This window comes from Balearica regulorum, chromosome 4, assembly GCF_011004875.1.
Source record: "Balearica regulorum gibbericeps isolate bBalReg1 chromosome 4, bBalReg1.pri, whole genome shotgun sequence".
In the NCBI taxonomy this organism is placed as follows: Eukaryota; Metazoa; Chordata; class Aves; order Gruiformes; family Gruidae; genus Balearica; species Balearica regulorum.
The window spans coordinates 68,912,031-68,932,551 of NC_046187.1; the positions used below are offsets into that span (position 1 = coordinate 68,912,031).

Below are 20,521 nucleotides of genomic sequence, written 5' to 3' on the forward strand. Positions count from 1 at the left end.
ATTCTACAGTGCTCTTCTCCAGAAGAAATTTAATTAATCTTTATACTAAATGCTTGACACCAAAACCAGGGATATCTTGACAGTAGGATTGCTAGTTACTAGGACAAACTAAAAGGATGCTACTCGAATACACAGTTAAAGATAGCACTAAATGGAATTAACACCTTTTACATTTATAAAGGGACATTAAGACCTAACAAAAATATCCCATGCTGAAAGCCCACCTGGAGCAAGCAATTATAATATTCCAGTGATGTGCATAGCATTCTCTACACCAGACATGCCCACCTATTTAAATAAATGTTTGCTGCTTATTTAGGAACCTTAGGGGAAGAGGGAGAAAAGATGCCAGCCATCCAGTGGAGAAGTAAGGGTCATAGACACAGGTAGATGGGACTCATTCTTAATTTCATGTGTAATTTTTGTAAACAACAGTCGATTTTTTCTTCCAATAGCTTTTCCCACTTTTTTTTTTTTTAAAGTGTGTAAATCTCACAGGTAATACATATATTAAAGACTTTGGTAAATTATACAATAAACACCATATGGACAGACAATCCAGAACTTACTGATAAGAGGTTTCTCAGATCTTTCTCAAAAGCACCTTGCACTGCTGCAGCTGACCACAATCCCTGCTACTGCATCTCTCCTGTTACCTGTCACAAGTGTTCACTATCGGAGTTATAATGAACAAGTAGTCAAAAAGATGGAAAATGTAGAACTAAGTAATCCAGACTTAGGAGTTTTTTGTCCAGGTGCCACACCATACATAAATTCTTTGGGTTTTTATATCTCTTTACAAAACACAGAACAGTATTAAAAGTCAGCTTTGTGACCTACCTGCCATAATAGAGTCCTTTGAAAATACTAAGATTAAAAACAAAATGCTGAGCCTGCGCTATAAAAAGCTTTCATTAGATCTGCTTGATTCAGGAAAAAAACCAAGCCCTGAGTGGAATGCTGCCCTGTTAACTCTGGAGAGGACAAGCATAAATCTTCAGAGGACTGAAAGCAAAGTATTATTTGCAGTCCTAAAATACAGGAATGGCAAAAGGGTCTTTGCAGGAGATTAGCTCAGCCTTGGAATGTAGTTGAAACACGCATCTCAAACAGATGGCAAAATCCAGAGAAGCAACCTGCAATTTGGTGTTGGCAGCTGTGTGTGCAACACACACGGGTTTAAGTGGCTGATAAGAAGCATGCTACAGCAGGCTCTCCCCAACCATGCACGACTGCACACACTTGGATGACTCAAACCCCAGCTTTCCAGTCTCAAAATTCAAGATTTTGATCAGGAAACAAAACTCATGCATATGTGCTAACTGCACAAGTGAAGTGAGAAAAGCCAGGCTCCATCCTTCTTCTCAGGGCAGCAGAGGATCAGAGTCCCCCTGCCAACAGCCAACTGCCCCTCTGCACCAGAGCCTTCACAGACAGAAGGTCTCTGCCTCATCCCCACTGCCAAATGTAACCTAAAGATATGAATTTCATTGCCTTAAAATGGCAAAATCCTAGTGATGGTAATGCAGGAGAAAATGGATGTTATTGGAAAATAGTTGCCACCACTGCAAAGGACGTAACTGTAGGTTTTGGGGGAGTGTTAAACTCTTGCTCCTACTATTTTTCTTGTTTTACTGAAAAATAATTGCTGAATCTCTTGGAAGCCAAAAGCTTTTTATTTTGTCATCTGAATTTTATACCTTAACATTTCTTACTGTCCTCAAATTTTAACAACTTTATTGTCTGCGCGGATGAGGAAATGGAATGCACCATCCCCAAACTTGTGGATGATACCAAATTCGGGAGAGCTGTTACTACACTAGAGGACAGGAACACCATTCAGAGAGACTACAACATGTTTGAGAAATGGGCCAAAAAACCCTCATGCAGTTTGCCTATGACAGATACAATGTCCTGCTCCTGGAAGGGTTTAAATTCCTGTAACAGAAAAGGCTGGACACCAATTGAAGCTGGCAGTGCTGCAAGGAGGAAGGGAAAAAAAGAAAGAAAAAAAAGACAAAGGAAAGAAAAAAGGAAAAAACTTTGGTGTCCTGGAGGGCAAGCTGGATATGGGTCAGCAGTGAGAGCTTGCAACGATTGAAGTTAACTTGATACTGGGCCAAATCAGGAGGAGCGTATCTGGAAGGATAGAGAAGTGATTTAGCCTTTTATTGAGCACTTGTGAAACCACACCAGGAGCCACTTTTGGGCTCCCCAGCACAAAGAAAGGTATTGACAAACTGGCACAAGTGCCATAAACTAGAAGGCGGCCAGCGAGACCACGATGGGGGTGCAGCATACGGCATTCAAGGAATGGGTGAGAGAGCCCGGCTCGCCCAGCCAGCCCAAGAGAAGCCTGCGGGACGCCCCAGAGCTGCAGATACCCGTTCAGCTCGCTGAAGGGGGATGCAGGGAGGAACGAGGCAGACCATCAGCTCTTCCATAATTGTATGACACTGCAGTTCACATGCGGAATGCCAATGCTAAGTAATACACTACGGACTTGTGGGCAGACAAACCCATTAAGAGCTGTGTTAGGTTAGAAACTACTAACTTGTGAAGGACTTGAGTTGAAATTTTGTCATGAACTGGAACAATCTAATTGTTAATTCTGAAAAAGTGTTATTCTCAGTCTTTCAGAAGTCCTTGCTTAAATCATGAGATACAGTGTTATAAACAGGCACAAAACTGAAATAATAATAATTTAAAAAATCACATAAATGGTACATAAACTTATTTCAGCAGAGGGTTTTTTTCTGTTCCTTGAGCAGCAGTTTAAGTCAATGTGGTGGGTTGATCCTGGCTGGGGTCCAGGTGCCCACCAGAGCTGCTCTATCACTGCCCTCATTCACCAGACAGGGGAGAAAAAGTACAATGAAAAGCTTGTGGGTCGAGATAAGGACAGGGAGAGATCACTCACTAATTATCGTCACGAGCAAAACAGACCGAACTTAGAGAGGGAATTCATCTTATTTATTACCAAGCAAAACAGAGTAGAGGAATGAGAAATAAAACCAAATCTTAAAACACCTCCCCCCACCCCTCCCATCTTCCCAGGCTCAACTTCACTCCTGGCTTCAACCTCCTCCCCCCTCAGCGGCACAGGGGGACGGGGAATGGGGGTTACGGTCAGTTCATCACAAGTTGTTTCTGCCGCTTCTTCATCCTCAGGGGGAGGACTCCTTTTAATTGTTCCCCTGCTCCAACATGGAGTCCCTCTCACGGGAGACAGTCCTTCATGAACTGCTCCAGCGTGGGTCTCTCCCATGGGGTGCAGACCTTCAGGAGCCAACTGCTCCAGCGTGGGGTCCCCCACGGGGTCACAAGTCCTGCCAGCAAACCTGCTCTGGTGTGGGCTCCTCTCTCCATGGATCCACAGGTCCTGCCAGAAGCTTGCTCCAGCATGGGCTTCCCACGGGGCCACAGCCTCCTTCAGGTGCCTCCACCTGCTCCGGCGTGGGGTCCTCCACAGGCTGCAGGTGGAATCGCTACACCCCCTCATCCTCCCTCCATGGGCTGCAGGGGGACAGCCTGCCTCACCATGGTCTTCACCACGGGCTGCATGGGAATCTTGCTCCGGTGCCTGGAGCACCTCCTGCCCCTCCTTCTGCACTGACCTTGGTGTCTGCAGTTTCTTACATCTTCTCACTCCTCTCTCCGGCTGCAAAAGCTCTCTCTAACTGTTTTTTTTTCCTTCTTAAATATGTTATCAGAGGCACTGATTGGCTTGGCCTTGGCCAGCAGCGGGTCCGTCTTGGAGCTGGCTGGCATTGGCTCTGTCAGACACAGGGGAAGCTTCTAGCAGCTTCTCACAGAAGCCACTCCTGTAGTCCCCCCCCCCCACCAAAACCTTGCCACGCCAACCCAAAACAGTGAAATTGCCTTGATTTTTACCTTTAAAATGTGCTTAATCTATTAATTTGAATTACATTCTGTCAGGTACTGCATTACATGTATTTGGGAAATACTAAACAGAAGAAGGGTTCCACATTGGGAGGAGTTTTTAATCCATGAAACTAGATAATTTGGACTAAGGAGACTAAGGACACTTAAACAGTGCAACTATCTTCATAAACCACGGTTCACAGCACGGTTCACAGGAACTTCTGAAAAATCACTCCTCGAAGCAAGTTCTTTTACTTGATTCTATTATCAGCAAAAGGATTTTTTTCCTTGCAACTATGAATTTGCAGTAATGTCACATTACTCTTTAGACAATGTTATGAGGTTATTTGAGAATACAATTGAAATAAGCAAATTTAATTTATCTGATGTACTGTCTGCCACCTTAATCACGGATCTGATTGTGCATCTAATATGATCAGTGGAATCCTTTACATTGATTTGGTGGTTAAGAAAACTGGGACTATTTTACATTAAAGTGAAATAAGTCTTTCAATTCATTTCAATCCAAGCTGTGTAGCAATATTTAGGAAGACCATAGGTGCAAAGATTTTAACAAGGTTGAATGGTATTTGTCTGTAAAACAGGTGAAAGGTTTGATGTTAAAGACATTTCCAATAGAGGAAATGATATTTACTAAAACCCTACACTACAAAATAGAGAACACAAGTGTTATCTGTTTATTCCAAAGTTTAATGGGTTTAAAGTTTTTATAGTTTATATTAACAGACAAAATAAATGATCATTTTCCATCTTATTCAAGAAAATATTGTAAATTAGTAAATCAGTGATGACATAATTCAATATACTTTCAATGATTTTTATTTTTTTTTGCATATATTTTCCAAGGCAAGCACTGTAAAGTGTCCATTGTTCTTATCTCTGCAAAAGAGTATCTAGAGAAATGTGCCTGGCAAAGTAAGGGCCTTCTTAAAAACAGCGTCCAGGTAGTCCCAGAATGAATATGACCTCTAACTAATATGATATACTTAATATTCATGTCCTCCTTTGCAGCTGTGCTGATAACAGAATAAGGTTGGTCGTTTGCCAAAACTCGCTAACAATTTCAACACGCTATTTCAGCGATTTCAGGCAAAAGAGAGAAACTTTACTTACCACTGAAAACTAAGTCAGTCAGTTAAATGGCAAGTTTAATTGAGACCCAAGAAAAATTGGCTGAAATATACTGCTATTTTGTGTACTTTTTAATATTTAGATTAAAACATTAAATGCCCTCGTAGTACAGTTCTGCTCTTTAAGCTACTTCATAAACATAACTTAATAAACTCCACTTCACTGTTAATCAGGTCTGTATTAAATTTACCTTGTACCAGCCCCGAGCTCAGAAGGAAACCAGACATCCTGCTTACCAGGATGCCATTAAAACAGAAGTCTGTTGACACGAAGTTATTTAGGTATTGCCCATGCAGCCCTCTGGTGAACGTATGCTTCAGGGCTGTTTATACCGAAGTTCCATGAATGAAAGAGTACAGTTATGATTTTGTATATTCTTTTTTTTTTTCTTTACTGATCCACAACAGGCTTTAACATTTTTCCTTCATGCAGACTATTTTTCAGTTTGCTATTTCTGATTTTGATTTTTCTTTTTTCCTATCTGCTGAGTTTTAATGTTATTTCTGTTGTTAAGTATCTGAATCCGTATCAACATAGTTGTATTATATCAATGTAGTATGAAAACTGTTCAGACTCAACTACTCGGAAAATATCGGCTGAAAAAATTAACTAATAGCTGTTCTCGCTTTCTTATCTTATTCTCCAAGTTGTCTCTTTACTTTTAAGACATCTGTTTCATTTGTCTCTCCAGTTTGTTACTAGCTATTTTTACTTCCACTTTCTTAGCTGCCAGCACATTGTGCCAATGCATATATACACCAAGAATAGATTTTCCTTTTTTTTTTTTTTTTTTGGGGGGGGGGATTCATGTCAATAAGCATTCTTTAAATTAATGAAAACATTTATAACACCATTATATTAACTCAATTACAGGAACTGACAAATTCCAATATAATTTCATACTGCACAGAAAAAGTGTGTTATATGTTTTGCCAAATAGCTATTTTACTTCCCCTTATTAGGCACTAGGATCTTCCCCATTCAACCTTGTTTGTATTGAGGCTTACTGAGTATTTTTCATGGCTCAGTTCAAAACAGTGAAGACAATCTCAACATTGATTAATCATATTTCTAAAATACTGACATTTGTACAATGCAAGTATGGCTGTTTATGCACACAATGTAATTTTATCCATATATTCATAGACAATGGATTTTGCTTTTTTCCTTCCTCACTATTTTGCTGACAGGAAGCCAAAAATTGCAAGATTTTACTCAAATTAGCCACGGATATTAAAATCAATGGTAAAAAACCTGTTTGTTTGGGTTTTTTAGCTGCAGTATTTGTATGAGATACATCTGCAAAACTAACCTGTGATCTAAAATGCAAAAAACATCAGTCAAGTCTGACAAGACAATCAGACACTGAATTACTCAATTTGAATTTGAATTACAGTACGGCCAGCCCATTTAGGCTGTTAATACCAAAGATGCTGATTTCTTATTACCGCCATAAAACACAAGACACATACAAAAAAGCACATTAATTGACGGTTACAGAACTGTGCTAATATTAATAACACAGCCTGCCACATCCTTGTCATTTCATCCCACAAGGGCAGGAACTAAACCAACCGAGTACCCCAAATCCGCAGCTGATACGGTTAATCTGAAATAGAAGGCAGCATCCCTTGCACTAATTAAAATGGGGGGGGAGAGGGGGGAGGGAAACATACTGACGATCCGATTCTGTAATCGCACTCCCAGAAGAAGAGAGCAGCATCTAGGAACTCTGCAGTATTTTTTTTTACCTCGCCCCAGATTTAAAGAGTGCCCTGTGCAATAACAGCTGCCTAAATTGCTACAAATTCCTGGAAGAAACATTTCTCTTTCATAAAAACAGCCCATACAATTTAATGAAAAAAATGAAATTCATTATCTGAAAAGAGTCTCGAGGCGCTACAAGGCAACACTGGGCTCCGGATATTTTTTCCCTGTAGTTCTCCCGAGGCGGGGGCAGATCTGAACACTTCCAGTGAAAGCCCCAGAGACTGACACCAGGCTGCCTCTGCGGTGGGAGTTATCTGCACGCTCTCCAAATACCTCTCCAGATGTACAGAGCAACGGATGCCCAGCAAGGCTCCAGTTATAACGCTGAATGAATTCTTCATAACGCAGCAGGCTGAAAGCTTCCACTCTTGACAGAGAGGAGATAGGCGGTTCCTTTACAATAGCACCCAAAGCCGCGGCGTAGCTGGGTTTACTGGGGCAATTTGGGATGACAGAATTTGGGGTGCCTCGCCTCACCATTTCTTGGGTTTCAGAAGGGTAAATTTAATTAGAAATTTTTCTCTAGAAAAAACACAGGCCACAACATGCAATCTTCTCTCCTCCTTAACACTTTTTAAAGTTACCTGTATTTTATAGTCAAGATTTTAAAATTCTACATTTATAATATGAAATAAAATATGAAAGAAACTATGCTTACAGAAACCTCACATTGCCAATCTTTGCAGTGGTCTTTAATTAATCAAGGAAATGATACCCCTGAGACTTGATCAACCTCCAATTTCTTTAAAGCATAAATATTAATGGCATTAAAAGCTTTCATTGTCTCAGTTGGAAAAATCACCACTACTAAACAGATATTACACATTTGTAGCTTGCCCTGACCATCATTTTTCTTAAGAAATACGAGGACATACCTGTATAAACACAAACTGGTATTTTTCTTAAGAAAGCTGATGTTTCATTCCATTTAAAGTGTGTACTTTGATATATGATAAATGTTATGCTTATTAGAATTTTCAATTTTATTTGCATAGCTAGTGTACTGCTAGTTTAGGCAAATTAACAATCATATATACACACACACACCCCGAAAATATGGTAGCAAACAAAAGTGTCATTTGATTATGAACTCTCTAAATGTATTACTGTGAACAGTCCATCTTAAATTCTTTACATTTTACAAAACTGCATAATTTGAAGTATTTGGGGCACCCGCTGCTGGGCAATATTGCCTGTTTTCTTATTTTATACAGTGCAGTCTACCATCTGTGCTGAAGTCCTAGGGTTTATGAAGCATGGAAAAAGCCTGCTGTCCTAAGCCCTAAATTTTCTGCTGCAACAGAAAAAACACAGAATTTTATTTTTTTTTAAAAAGCGGGAAGGGGGAACATCAATATTTAACATCGAATGACCTGGATAATGATGCAGAAGCAGCAAAGACATTGTCTTGTTTCAGCACAATTGGTTCCTCCAATATAAATATAAAAGCTCTCTGAAAAGTTAATTTTGCTATCGCACAAAGGTGTTGGTGCATTACCAAATGAGCAATGCCTGACCGTTTTGATCAACAGGAATTTGTAAGGAAATCTGATTGAGCAAGTGGGAGAAGGAAAGTTTACTTTGATCTGTTGAGAAAATTCATGCTGGAAAGTCTTGATTAACCCATATTTTCTTTGGTGGGACGTGCAGCTTTGGATTGGGCTGGGCTAAACGTGGAGCCAAGGTCCATCTCTGCTGTAAGGAGGAGAAAGAAGCAGAAATAGCGGCCTATTGTAGCAACCAGCACTGATGAAAGATGTCACTGCGAAAGAGTGGTTTGATATTTATGGGCACGTACAGCAATCTACTAATGCCTGCTATCAGTTGAAATAAGCATGCATTACTTAATGAACTTACCAGCCTGCGGATCTCCCTCTCGCATTCCCGCTTTATTCTATTAATCTCATCCTGATGGGACTGATAAGCCATGCGCAGGTCAGCAGCCTTCATTTTATCTGCCTGCATAATGTTGTTCAAAGCTTCTTCAAGCTGCTTTTTGCCAGATTTCAGCTCCAAGATCTCCTGTTGCAGCTTCATCCGTTCACCGTCAAACGCCTTGCGAGCCTCCTCCTTTGCTTCACTCAGCAGCGCCGTCTTCACTTTGTCAGCCGCCCCGTCCCGCAGAACATTGACTGTCGACTGCAAACGCTGGATTTCTCCATCTTTAATTTTCACCATTCTCGCTACCTCCTGCTCGTGCTGCCGGATCAGTAGCTCTCTGACACTCTGAAGTTCCTTCATTTTCTCCTCGTGGAGCTTGGCTTTCAGCTCAGAAACATAGGCGGTGTGCTTGTGCTGCTCCTGCTCCCTTTCCTGCTTAACCTCTTGGATTTTCTCTCTCAATTTACCCACCTGGAACATCAACATAAATATTGATTAACAAGTGCTACCAGACCAAGAGAGCCTTTTCTTAAACATTATTAAAAACCTCATCCTGAACGTTCAAAAGCAAAGACTGCACACCTGACACCTCTCTCTCCAGTTAACAACTGGAGAACCAGGGCTAGAAAAAGGCCATTTGTGTGCAGGAATATGCCATGGGGATGTGCTGTTCTCACAGGTTTAGGGAATGAAATAAAACCACGCAGCATCCAATCTAGTTCTTTCCTTATCTCCTCCACCAACCGTCCCAGACTACTCTCATCCGTAACTGTGCTCTACAAGCAGATGGAAAACAAACGAAACAGAGAGAAAAGAGTTTGTGTTTATGTTGGGAAATAAATGCTAGAAGACTGTCTAGTATTTGAAGAACCATACTTCACGGATGCTCATAGTGACTTAGATTTTCACATATATTCAGTTAATTTATTCCCACATCCTTCTGTAGCTAAGCAGTACTATGGCTGTTTTACAGATGGGATGCTCAGACAGACATAGATTGATTTCCCTAATTTACACACATACTGTCTTCGGTATTTGAATCCCAAATTACTAGACCCAAATCCACTACTTGACCTAAAGGACTTCCTGCTATCAGACGAGAAAGGATCTTGCCTTGAAAGAACAGAGACAAGAGATTCTATCAACAAAGGGGTGTTCTTATGAGTAGGAACATGGGGAAGAAAAAAACCTAAATTAAAGGGGAGAGGAAGGAGAGAAAAAATACATTGATTTTGGATTTCTTAATTTGTTATCTACTTTAATGGGAAAGTCCTTATAAGTCAAAAGAATTGGTCTTCTGAGAAATCAAGTCTACTTAAGGGGCTTCAGACAGGACATCCCAAAACTGGGGCTATTAGCAGTCCCAAGACCCATCAGAAAATATAGGCCAGTGACTCTAAAGGTTGTGGGAGGAGCAGGGGAAAGGTCTTACAGCCGATTAGAGTAATACCCAGTGTGATGAAACCTCATTATAAAATGATGCTCAGCAGACTGTATAGAAAGCAATGCTTTTTCCAAGTGGGATTAGATATTAATTTAGAAGAAAGAAAAAAAAAAAGAAGGGAAAAAAAGGAGAAAGACTTGCTTCTCTATTATAGTATATCAGAAAGGCTATAATGTATTTCATCATGCGTAATGTCAGTAACATCTTTCTACTGTCCCTATCACAGCAACTGCCAAAATACGGGCTCTACACACGTACTTCTCATCTAAAGCAAACTCAGAGGCAGAGATTTCAAAACCTTGTGTTTTAACCTTGAGTGGCAATACAATCATACATACCAAACAGTGCTTCATGGTAAAAGGAGGCTACCAAGCAGCAGGATGGTAGCGGTCACTGTCACAGTACTCCTAGACTGCTTGCATCTGTGCTAGACAAAGCTGGGGTCTGTAGTATTACAGAGCATTTCATTTATGCTAAACTAAGCCAGAAATGCAACTTGCCTCAGATTAGTGCAGAAAGGAGGGGAGATCTCTATTAATATTCAGATTATCATTTACTATGAAGGTATAATTAAAACAAATTATTTTTTGCATTGTTCTAAATTCTACGGGGGTGGGGGGGGAAGGTAAAGGGTTAATTAAAAGCAATAATACTAGTTCAGGAAAGGCCCAGAAACATTCATTATTTTGTTTATTGAAAGCAGATTGATTCTAAACAGGCACTTTGGGGGTTTTGCTTTAGGAAAAACAGGACATCTTAACTCAAAAGCCTTAGATATAACTCATCTAACGAATCTAAGATAACAACTTAAGAGTGCCCATTAAACGAGACCAACATGTTACACAAACCCACAGCACTGACAGTAGATTTCCCGAGTCTGAACTTCACCTGAAGTCTTCAGACAGCAGGGACGGGAGACTTTCCCTGTGCAGAACATGTTATGATCCTGTTATTTTCAACAGAGAATTAACCAACTCAAACTTACCCTAGATTTTAAAAAATAAAGTAAAATAAAATGAATACAGAGGGAGGAAAGGTATCTACATTTTCATGAAAGTAATCTTTTAGATACAATATGGACTAAACACCAGCTGGGAGAGCACTATAATTACAGCTCTGAATCAGACACCATAAGAAGCAGATTTTATTGCACAGATACTGTTACTCAATTCCAAGATGATTCAGATGACATATCTTTATGAAGAAAGATGGATCTATTTATTTATTTTTCTCACAAAAGGGTAAGTCAGGCTATTGGAAATAAACTGCAGGAGACATCCATGTGTTATTTCTTCTGGTGAGATAACATTTAGTTCCAAGTCTATAGCAGATAGCGCTGATTTTCAGTGCTTGCATTAGGGTACCCAATTCCATAGGAAAGTTTGAGTCTCCTGTCCGTGCCCATAGCAGGGGGGTTGGAACTAGATGATCTTTAAAGGTCTCTTCCAACCCAAACCATTCTATGATGCTATAACAAAGCTAAGCCACTTATTTTGTATCACAAGTGGATGAGTTTATACATCACTTGCAAACAAACCAACACTCATTATTTACTTAAATCTATTAGTTATTTCCTTACTGATGAGCAAATAAAATTGAAATGAAACTGAGCAATGAACCTAGTAATGATGACACAGGAAAACAAATTGTATAATAATAAACAGCTTTAATACACCTCCAGAACTATAGCAATTTAAAATTAGTAATCTTGTACATGAAACATGCAACTGAAAGACAGTTTTCAATATAATACATTAATGAATGTGACTTCCTAAAAACATTTTTAATATACAAGAAACAGATCCTGAATTTTTGGAGGAGTACTGAGTTACATAAAATGTCATGCTTGCTCAATTTTTTTTTTTTTTATTTCACTGAACTGAGTGAAGGCAAAAATCTACTATATGCATTGTTGCTGTTTGTGAGAACACATACTAAACCACTCAGAGTAACTAAATATTATCATATATCACTAGTCATTTTACTTATAAAGCTTCAGCAAGAGCAATGTAAACAAGAAGAAGAAAAAACCTAAAACCCCTGGATTTTTACACTGCATCTTAAATGCCTATCACTCCTCATGACCCAGTAAAAAAGATGCATCCTAATTCTCCAGGTCTTTAAAAAGTCCTTTCTTGTTACTCCATCTTCTCTGACAAGAAGCAAAGTTAGATCTGTCTACTAGCTCTTCCCTGACAGCCATAAGCTGTCCTTCCCGTGCTCCCTCCGTCCTTCTCTTTCGCACACTACGCGGATCTGTACACGTCTGGCTTCCAGATCAAGTGACTGAATGAAAATAGTAGTGTGGCATTTTCCCATATGCCTAAGACTCAGTTTCAAAATGAACTTAAACTTTAAAGCAATTTGTCTTTTTTTTTTTCCATTTTCTAGGACTTTTTTTTTTTTTAATGAAGAAAGCTGTTCTGTTCATAGGCAGAGCATGAAATTTAAGCAAGAAATTAAGCCAATAGGGAAACAAAGTCAGGCAGGACATCAGGGCACCAATAAAACAAGTATTTTCTGCCTTTCTAAATTAAATCTTGAAGAATTGGTGCACATTGATACAACACTGTTGCCAAAGCAGAAAATTTCTTGGAAAATTAATGCCAAACATCATCGCTTCTTCCCTTTATGTCTGAACAGTGTCTGGAAGAAGGATTTTCTTTAAAACAATACAATTATATTACCATAGAATATGTGCATCTGGTAGTGTTTTCTTTGACAAGGTACTTTGCACACTTGAGACAGAAATATAATAGCTCACTTTTATGAACTGGAGTCAATGACATAATTTTAAAATTATGCGTTTCTAAAAGGCAATAACCTATTAACCCATATATGTTTCCGAGTGCTACTGAACCACTGCCCCGATAAAAATGTTATGATAAGAACTTATTAAGGACTACCCCTTTTTTTCTTTTTTCCTCTTGGATTTAAATGCAGATGTTTTTATTCATGGCACAACAGGCAATCAAAGACTTGGGGAGCCGGAGAGCTATTCTCCACACAGCTTTTTGCCAGGAACTCAGGTTATGGCAGGCAATCTATTCCCAACTGTGAAGAAGGCAGGTTACCAGGGGTGAGGCCAACAAGCAAAGATGCTACTGTTTACTTTAAAATCAAATGCAGTAGCAATTTTCCTTCAAAAAGGATAAATAATTCTGTATGCTTTGCTCTTCTAAAAAATATGTAAACTATGCTCCTATTTAAGCATACTTATAGCGTAATCTAGTGTCAACAGCATCCTCTCTACTACAATTTCAGAGCGCACTGGATCATGCCATTAAAAATTATCCACTTATGTCCACAGCGGTCTTTCCTAAGCAACCAGAGATGTTGCCGTAAAAAAGGCAGTCCTAATGATAGCCCCATTTTTAGCAAAATAATAGCCAAATATTGAGGGGAGGGGGAGAATATTTGTAATAGCAACCCAAGATACAAGGCACTTGTCATGATTTGCAGAGATTTTATCTTCTCCAACAACTAAGAACAAACTCTTGAAGTTTTTTGTTTGGTTGGTTTTGGGGTGGTTTGTTTCTGTTAAGTAACAAGTTTCTTTTCCTGACAAAGTTCACTATTCGCCTACCTCTCTTCAAATCACCCTGGCCTCATGGATTACAAAACAACTTTTAACACTTCCACGATGCTTCCTGCAATGCAATTCCAAATTCAAAAGCTCAGTTACACCGTAGGTTACACAGCACAATGAAAAGCACATACTGGGAAGAAAATCTTGTATCTTTTCATAATGACTTTGGAAACACTACACTAAAGAAATTTACCTTTTAAATATTTGCAAGCTTCAAAGGAAAGAAAGAAGAAAGAAGAGGTACATGTTTACGGGTCTTCCATTTAAAATTATTACTGTATGTACACTAGCTTTAAAAAAAAAAACTTGAACTGTACTTAGATAACTTGTGTTTAGAGTTAGGGAATACAGAGTCATAGAATAGGTGAGGTTGGAAAGAATCCCCAGAGGTCATCTAGTCCAGTCCTGATCAAAGCAGAGTCAACCAGAGCAAGATACTCTAGACAACATCCAGTTAGATTTTTTAATATCTCCAAGGACATGGCCTTCACAATCTGCCTGAGCAACTTGTTACAGTGTTCAATTACCTCACAATAAAAAAAAAACCCCACAAAAAAACCCCACCTTATATTTAAATGGTGTTTGTTGTATCTCAGTTTATGCCCACTGCCTCCTGTCCTTTCACTGAGCACCAGAGTGACTGAGCCCATCTTTATTTCCCCCATTAGGTATTGATACACACTGATAATGTCCTCCCAAGCCTTCTGTTTTCCAGCCTAAACAGTCCCAGCTCTCTCAGCCTTTCCTCGTACACCAGGTGCTCCAAGCCATTCACCATTTCCATAGCCCTTCACCAGGTTTGACCCAGTCTGTCCCTCTCTCTCTCGCACTGGGGATCCCAGCACTGGCCCCAGCACTCCAGGTGTGTCCTCGAGCAGATGGGAAGCATCACGTCCCTCCACCTGCCCCCAAGACTCTTCCCAGTGCCGCCCAGGATACCGTCAGCTTTCCTTGCCGCAAGAGCGCATTGTTGACTCATATTCAAATACATTTTTTCATTACTGCAAACACACGTTGAGCAGATTTGTCCACTCTAGTTTAACACCACAGGGATTCTCCCATCACCAGAAAGGTTCCCCAATACTTTTTTTGCATTCAAAAGCAGGGTCACATAGTCTAATATGAACTGGTATTTAAAGAGAAAGAACATATTCAGCAGCAATTTTTTACGCTTCTCCTAAAAATCTGAATTTACCTTGCTTTTTTTAAAATTAAAGCAAACTTCTAACTGCAAGTAAAAGGACAAGAAATAAAAAAAAGCTGGTAAATTATCTGTCATACTGTGTGACTAAATATAGCTTCACTGAATTGCAGCAACATCGACAGCAGTATCTTGAAAAAATTCTTCTCTGCAACAGAGTTGAGCAGTCTTATTTCGGAAAGCGTGTAGAAAAGAACCATTTTAAAATACAGACCTCATTTCCAGTGACATGACAAGGGACAAAATAAGAAAATCAGTAAAAGTAATAATCTCTTTCAGGTATGTCCTTGTACACACAAATCCAACAGTAACCAGTGCAGCTTAAGCCTGCTCCAACCACTATCATTTGAAGAATTTCAACAAAATTAAATAGGAATGCATTTTTCTGGGTCTGATGTTGAATATTCCTGAGTACCTCCCGCAAAGTGCTCTGAAACATCACTTCTCCAGGGTAACACAAGATTTCATTGCTCCATATTCAGAACCAACTCAATTTACTCTAAATTAGACAGGGAAACACTGGTATTACTCTTGAGAGTTTATGTTGAAAGAAGTGGTAATGCTTGAGGCAAGAAAGACTACAGTAGATGTGGTGCCTTGATTTTTTATTTATTCTCAAATAAATCTGGGAAAAGCATGAGAACTTACAAAAACAAACTATAAAATCGTGAGGTAGTACAGAGGCAACTGACTTGAAGTATCTCATTTATCCTAACTCCTAGATGCGTTGTGATCTCAACTCTATAAATGTACAGTCACAAGCAGATTATGGATATTTAAAAGCCATAGCAGAACTCAGTTAACATGTAGCAACGGTGAAAGCAAACAATATACTACCTTGTTATCAAGAACAGAATAGCTAACCATCTTAGTAGGAATACGTACTTTGTAATATATGCTCCAAAATATTCATAGAGCTCATCAAAGGCACTTAGAAAGCTGATTCACACTTTCCTGACTGACTACCAAGACCATGCTCACTCACTGAGGCTCCTTGTGCTTACTGCACTAGAATGAGCTTCAGTTGGAGCGAGTCCTTCCTCCATTCATATTACAGTAAGTATAATTTTTATGTTTCAGTCAACTCTTTGTTACTTGATACCCAAATATTGGGCATCTTCCAGCCAAACATTTCCACTAGCAGAGAGAGGGCAGTATGCGAGCCCGTGTCCAGTTCATGCATTCCCTTCTACAGGCTCTCCATAGATGGCAGCAAACTTACAATCCCAGGAGGACACGCTACACATCAACGGGCTGCCCAAGCACATCAAACAAGTGTTCCCAAAACAAAAGACAGTAAAAGGGAACTAAGGCAGGGCCACAACTTTTGCTTCAGCCCTTTGACAACATCATTGAATCCAGCTGCTTGTACACCAGAGGCCCAAAACACCACCAGCAAGATACCAGCAAGAACTGCAAACATATCGAGGTTGGGTCAGGTATTGCATAAGCATGGAGGGGAACAATATTACAGAAGAAATTTCTTTAAATGTTGTTTCATTTCTTGTTGAGCCATTAACTGGGAAAATAAGCACAAAGTTTTGGATGTCTCTTGCGTAAAATTTTATTTCAGAGAAACCAGTATTTTACAGGCAGAAGCATGTTAAGACTAACTTCCATTTGTGATGTCTCTCATCAATTAGAAGGTTCTTCCTCAGATAAATAGTTAATATAGGCATATACGTGAGGGACAAAATAGTTTAGGAGAATTAAATTAAATTAATTGGCCCCACAAGAGTTCGTTGCCTTTCCTAATGCAGTTTATGTCCCACAGACCTGTCTCGCTATCAGCTTCAATACATCCCCTCTTACCTCTGTGCCATCTAATTTATTTAGCATTCTCTAAGCACAGTGTTTTGACTTTTCTGACAATAAGCTGTAATTTCTTTTGGTTTTGTTACTCATTTTTAAGCTACAATCTAAAGAGGAAAAATCTCTACAGCTTCAGTTTACTCATTTTGTCAGTCAAGGCATCCTATGTAACTGCTGCCCAGACACAGAGCAGGCTGTTGCCCTGATGGGTGGAAATAAACTACAGGGCTCAATTCTGCTTAAATGATTTAAAGCAAACACCACAGCAAAGATGTGGTGAAGAGGATGAAGACGTCTTCCCCACCATCCTCCCAGAAATGCACTCCAACATGCTGCAGAATTTGCTACAGACTGCAGTGTATATTTAGTAGGATTTTAGAGCACTCTGGCCGTAATTTCCTCTTTCATATTCACCTACACATTATGTATGTGAGCCCACTCATTTCTCTGCACATGTACAATACACAGACGTGTCTCCTATAACAACCTCAATACTCCAGAAAATAGGAAATTCTCAAACTGGAAAAAGATGAACAGGTAACCAAACTGAAGCAACTCCTACCAGACTGCATATAGGTAAATAAGCAGACTAGTTATGGAAATTGTTCCTACAGCTGCCATGGTCTTGTAGCTACATTTTATTCTTAACTGAATCAGAGTTAAACTTGACACTATTACAGGTAAAGCATCAAACTTGGAAGCATATCAGTGCTAAACTCTTCCTAGGGTTCATGTAATATTTTTGTAGATTTTCTTTTAGAATCTGAGTAATTTAAACACTCAAAACTAATTCATTCTTCTGTCCAAGGTACAAGATAACTGTATAACTAAATGCTCTTTTAAATGCAATTAAAAGATGAAAATAAAATTCATATCTGCATGCCTACATAAAAAGTGATACAGAACAAAATAGGAAATAAAACAAAATAACTAAAAAGAAACATTCATGTTCAAATTTTACACCAATATAAAGAAGCAAGGCTAGAACAAAGCTATGTTATATAAAGTGAACACATTTTCAGTACATAGTTATTCCAGTGGCAAGTCCTTGAGACTCCTGCAACTACAGTATCACCAAATGCACACAGATAAATCCATCTCCACATGGATTCGTCTCCAGGACTGTCTTGTCCAAAGTCAAATGCACTAACAGAATAGAAATAACCTCATTGGCTTGTCTATATTTTGAACAGCTACAGAGATACAGGTTGCCCAGAGAGGTTGTGGATGCCCCCTCCCTGAAAGTGTTGAAGGCCAGGTTGGATGGGGCTTTGGGCAACCTGGTCTAGTGGAGGGTGTCCCTGGCCATGACAGGGGGGTTGGAACTAGATGGTCTTTGAGGTCCTTTCTAACCCAAACAATTCCATGATTCTAGCATTTACTTTTATATAACATAGAATCATAATCTTTATAAATATATATGTACTTCATGAATGAACAATTTCTCCTGAGTGTTCTCTTGATTACTCAAATACCTGTTGAACACATGCGAGATAGGTCTATCAATATTTGTCTGTTTCATTCGCAATCGGATGCATCATTGAACAGCTCAGAGCAATGGCACACAACCTCAGCAAATCAAATCCCAACACCTACACAGCTGATTTCCATTTAATTTACATTCTCCATAGGCATTTAAAGTGACATGCTTTGAATATGGTGCTGATGTTTGAAGACACTTCTTTTTACAACCTACAGTTTTCAGTGCAGATCAAATACAAAACTCCCTTGTTGCCTTTAAGTCATTCTAAGCTAATGCAATTTGTATTGCTGTGACTGCAAATTTCAGTAACTGGATGTTTGGGGGTATTTACTTCCTTTTGCACATTATATAAAATAGCTGGCACCAATTTCAGTTCATCAGTGGTTCTTCTGATTTCACTTTGTCACATTTTTTTTTTCTTTTAAGGCTAATGCATTTTAGTAGTGGATTACTTTGAGATTCAAGCTCTGCCAGTTTCTAGCAGTGCTACCGATAAAAAAAATGACCACAAAATATAGACAGACAAATACCTTGCTTTTTTCTTGCTGAAATTCTATCTGGATGTTGGTTAGTTTAGTTCGTAGCTCCTCATTAGCAGCTTGCAGGGTTTCAATCTCCATGTCGGACTTCTCTCCCTTGGCACGACTTTTCTTTGACATAATTATTTTTGAAGTTTAAAATAAAATTTTTGCTCCACACTGAGCCACCAGCTAGTGCCTTCTGCTTTTAGCATTTAAGAGTCACACAGTGTTCAACAAAATCTTTCACACAAATCTGTGCCATCATGGGAGCAGTCTCTCATGTCCTGGAAGAAACAAAGTAGTGGGAAAAGAATTAGGCTACAGCGTTGAGCAGAATCAAACATCAGACTTAACACCCAGTTTTAAAGCACACTGAACTTCCTTGTCGTATATACTATATTGCATAGTGTACTAGACTTTGAAAGAAATAGATCAGAAAAGAAGAAGTTACACAATATTTCATCATCTTATCTAAACCCTATCCACTGTAATCTGATGTCCGTGGAAATAAAACTCTTTACAGTTATGATGAATATAGCATATAAACAGAAATCATATCTTATTCAAGACCTGACTTGGTCCATGCTCAGGATTCCCAAGAGGCACAGGGACAACCATAAATTAGCTGAGATTGGTGGTGTTTCAGTGGGAATAGTTTATTTCCTGTAGTAAGAAGGAAGCACATCTCACCGTAATGTATATAATTCATAATTGTATTTTTCATAATTACCAAGTTTCATAGCATCAAGATATATGGAAAAGGTATCACAAAACTGGAAAAACATTTTAAAATTACTTCTTTAAAATATCATATACTGCTTATGTTCAGGGTTGATATTATTTGAAATGCTGTAATCAAAACATGATGGTATTTAACGTCATTTTCATTCCCGAGCATGCTTCTAAGCTTAAAAAGTATTCAAGTATTTAAATCAGCTTTATGTAATACTCAAGGAGAATATTAGACAAAGAACCCCAATAATTCCTAATTATTTCCAATAATTAGGAAATCCCACAATCAGTTTGCTTCACGAGTAGTTATAGAAGGTTAATCTGTGGCTTTTTCTCCCTCTTTGCTCTCCTCTAAGAATAACCTGGTGCTGCGCAAGAACAAATTGAGCAATAAGTGTTATCAATGCCGAATCAGTTTCAAACTCACATCCTCTGCTTGTTTTAGATATTCATATGATTTTCATCACTAAATTGCCAACAGAGTGTTTCCTACTTTAATACTGAACTACATTCCTGGAGTATTACATTTCCAAGAAAATTGTTACCAAATTGCCTTCAAACCATAAGTTGCTCTTTTCCAATCTACTTTTGCCTCGGAGTTATTTTAGAAATTGTATAAGAATGAAAATCACATGCATTCTTTAGCATGTAGTTTCTAAAGGGTTAACAACTAATACCTCAGGTGTGTGCAGACACACACCATTTGGTGAGTTCAAGTCAATACGTATTAAGTTTTATTCTCCTCTTTAAGGTCTGGTAAACAGAAACCAAGGAGTTAAATATCTTGCTCAGAACGACAAGCCAAATCAGATGAAATATAAACAGAACTCAGGATATCAAGTCTCAGTCGGTTTGAAAATATGCCCACAGAGTTCTTTCATTTGTAAAAAGCAATTGAAAAAAGACCAACTATACCAATTATTTGCTGAAGTAACTTCAGTGAAATCATTGTTTTGCTTTGTAGTATCAGATGTCTTTCCTTCCAAATTTAATAATCTATTGGTTTATCCTATGCAATAAAATTTAATCTGTTCCTTAAATTCATTATAGT

At 38.8% G+C, this 20,521-nt stretch overlaps 1 protein-coding gene across 15 annotated transcripts in view; it reads right to left on the reverse strand.

The window, feature by feature from the left end:
• The window catches only part of JAKMIP1 (janus kinase and microtubule interacting protein 1), a 163,086-nt gene that overhangs the window by 70,019 nt on the left and 72,546 nt on the right, over nucleotides 1-20,521 (reverse strand). For all 15 annotated transcript variants that reach the window (XR_012835404.1, XR_012835403.1, XR_012835405.1 and 12 more), the window contains 2 exons: nucleotides 18,748-19,022; nucleotides 8,665-9,159 (listed from right to left, as the gene is read on the reverse strand). Coding sequence is in view for 2 of the 15 variants with exons in the window: in XM_075752525.1 (XP_075608640.1) it covers nucleotides 8,665-9,159; nucleotides 18,748-18,876 (624 nt within the window). In the remaining 13 variants the exon portion in view is untranslated. The remainder of the gene's footprint in view (nucleotides 1-8,664; nucleotides 9,160-18,747; nucleotides 19,023-20,521) is intronic.